Source organism: Egretta garzetta, unplaced genomic scaffold, assembly GCF_000687185.1.
Source record: "Egretta garzetta isolate BGI_Z169 unplaced genomic scaffold, ASM68718v1 scaffold1037, whole genome shotgun sequence".
In the NCBI taxonomy this organism is placed as follows: Eukaryota; Metazoa; Chordata; class Aves; order Pelecaniformes; family Ardeidae; genus Egretta; species Egretta garzetta.
Window position 1 is genome coordinate 55,803 of NW_009260362.1, and position 1,157 is coordinate 56,959.

At 68.2% G+C, this 1,157-nt stretch overlaps 1 protein-coding gene across 1 annotated transcript in view; it reads right to left on the minus strand.

Moving 5' to 3' along the window:
- LOC104130020 (lipopolysaccharide-binding protein) overlaps positions 1-1,157 on the minus strand; it is a 7,154-nt gene that overhangs the window by 2,952 nt on the left and 3,045 nt on the right. Inside the window, exons 9-13 of the mRNA XM_035898480.1 lie at positions 1,024-1,157; positions 728-795; positions 395-437; positions 122-185; positions 5-38 (exon numbers count right to left, since the gene is read on the minus strand). Coding sequence (XP_035754373.1) covers positions 5-38; positions 122-185; positions 395-437; positions 728-795; positions 1,024-1,157 — 343 coding nt within the window. The remainder of the gene's footprint in view (positions 1-4; positions 39-121; positions 186-394; positions 438-727; positions 796-1,023) is intronic.

The following is a 1,157-nucleotide window of genomic DNA, read 5'->3' on the forward strand; positions in this document are numbered from 1 at the left end:
GTGCAGGGCAGGCAGGGGGACGCCAGCCTGGAGCCGCTCTGGGGGGAGAGCAGAGCCGTGAGGGGGGGCAGCTCTAGGGCAGCCGCAGCGGGGACGGGGACAGGATGGGGACAGCACTCACTGTTTGCCTGGGGCACCCCGAAAAGCCACAGCCCAAACTTCAGCATGTTCTCCAGCCTCTTCACCTGGAGGACGAGCAGCGCCCTGAGCCCAGCCCAGGGCAGGCAGAGGGGGCCATGGGGCCAGCAGGGCTCAGCTCCCCTGCCAGGGCTGCACCCGCCTTGCACAGGGGCCACAGCACCCCCAAACCCCACCCTCCAGCCCCTGCTCCCAGGCCGGTGCAGAGCCCAAGGGCTCCCCGTGGCTGCCCCATCGCGCCCCTGGCATGGCTCACCTCCACCGGGCCCACATGTGATGTCACCACCTGCGTCATGAGCCTGGAGGGTGAGAGCGGGGTGAGAGCCAGGCACCAGGACTGTCCCCTCCCGGGGCAGGGACGGGCTGAGCCCCACGGCAGAGTGGGGAGCCTGGCAGAGCGGGTCCAGCTGAGGACTCAGCTGGGGTACGACTGCCAGGGCAGTGGGCATGGCCAAGAGCTGGGGGCAGGATGGGGTCCAAGCAGGCAATAGGGACCCGGGGAGGCAAAAGACCAGAGGTGGAGAATGGGGGGAGCTCCCTGGGGACATCCATGGGGGGGGACGGACCCAGCATGGGGCTGGGGACTCACCCCTTCAGGCTCACGGTGCCCCCGAGCCTGTTCCCGGTGATGGTCGGCTTCCCTGTCACGTTGGCGTCCTGCAGCAAGAAGAGATGTTGGGAAGAGCAGGGCAGTGCCTGCAACCCTGCACCACCCAGTGTCACCCTGCACTGCCCGGTGTCACCCTGCACTGCCCCAGCATTGCCCAGCATCACCCTGCATCACCCCAGCATTGCCCAGCATCGCCCCAGCACAGCCCCAGCACAGCCCCAGCACAGCCCCAGCCTGGATCGCAGACCGAGGACCCTGTGCCATCAGCCACTCACGATGTTCAGCAGAAAAGCAGGGACGCGGGTGGCATTGGGCAGCACCACAAAGGCCTCAGCAGAGCCGAAGAGGGACCCGTACAGGGCATCAGGGTGGCAGGAGAGCAGGGGCTGCCGGCGGGCCGAGAGGTGCA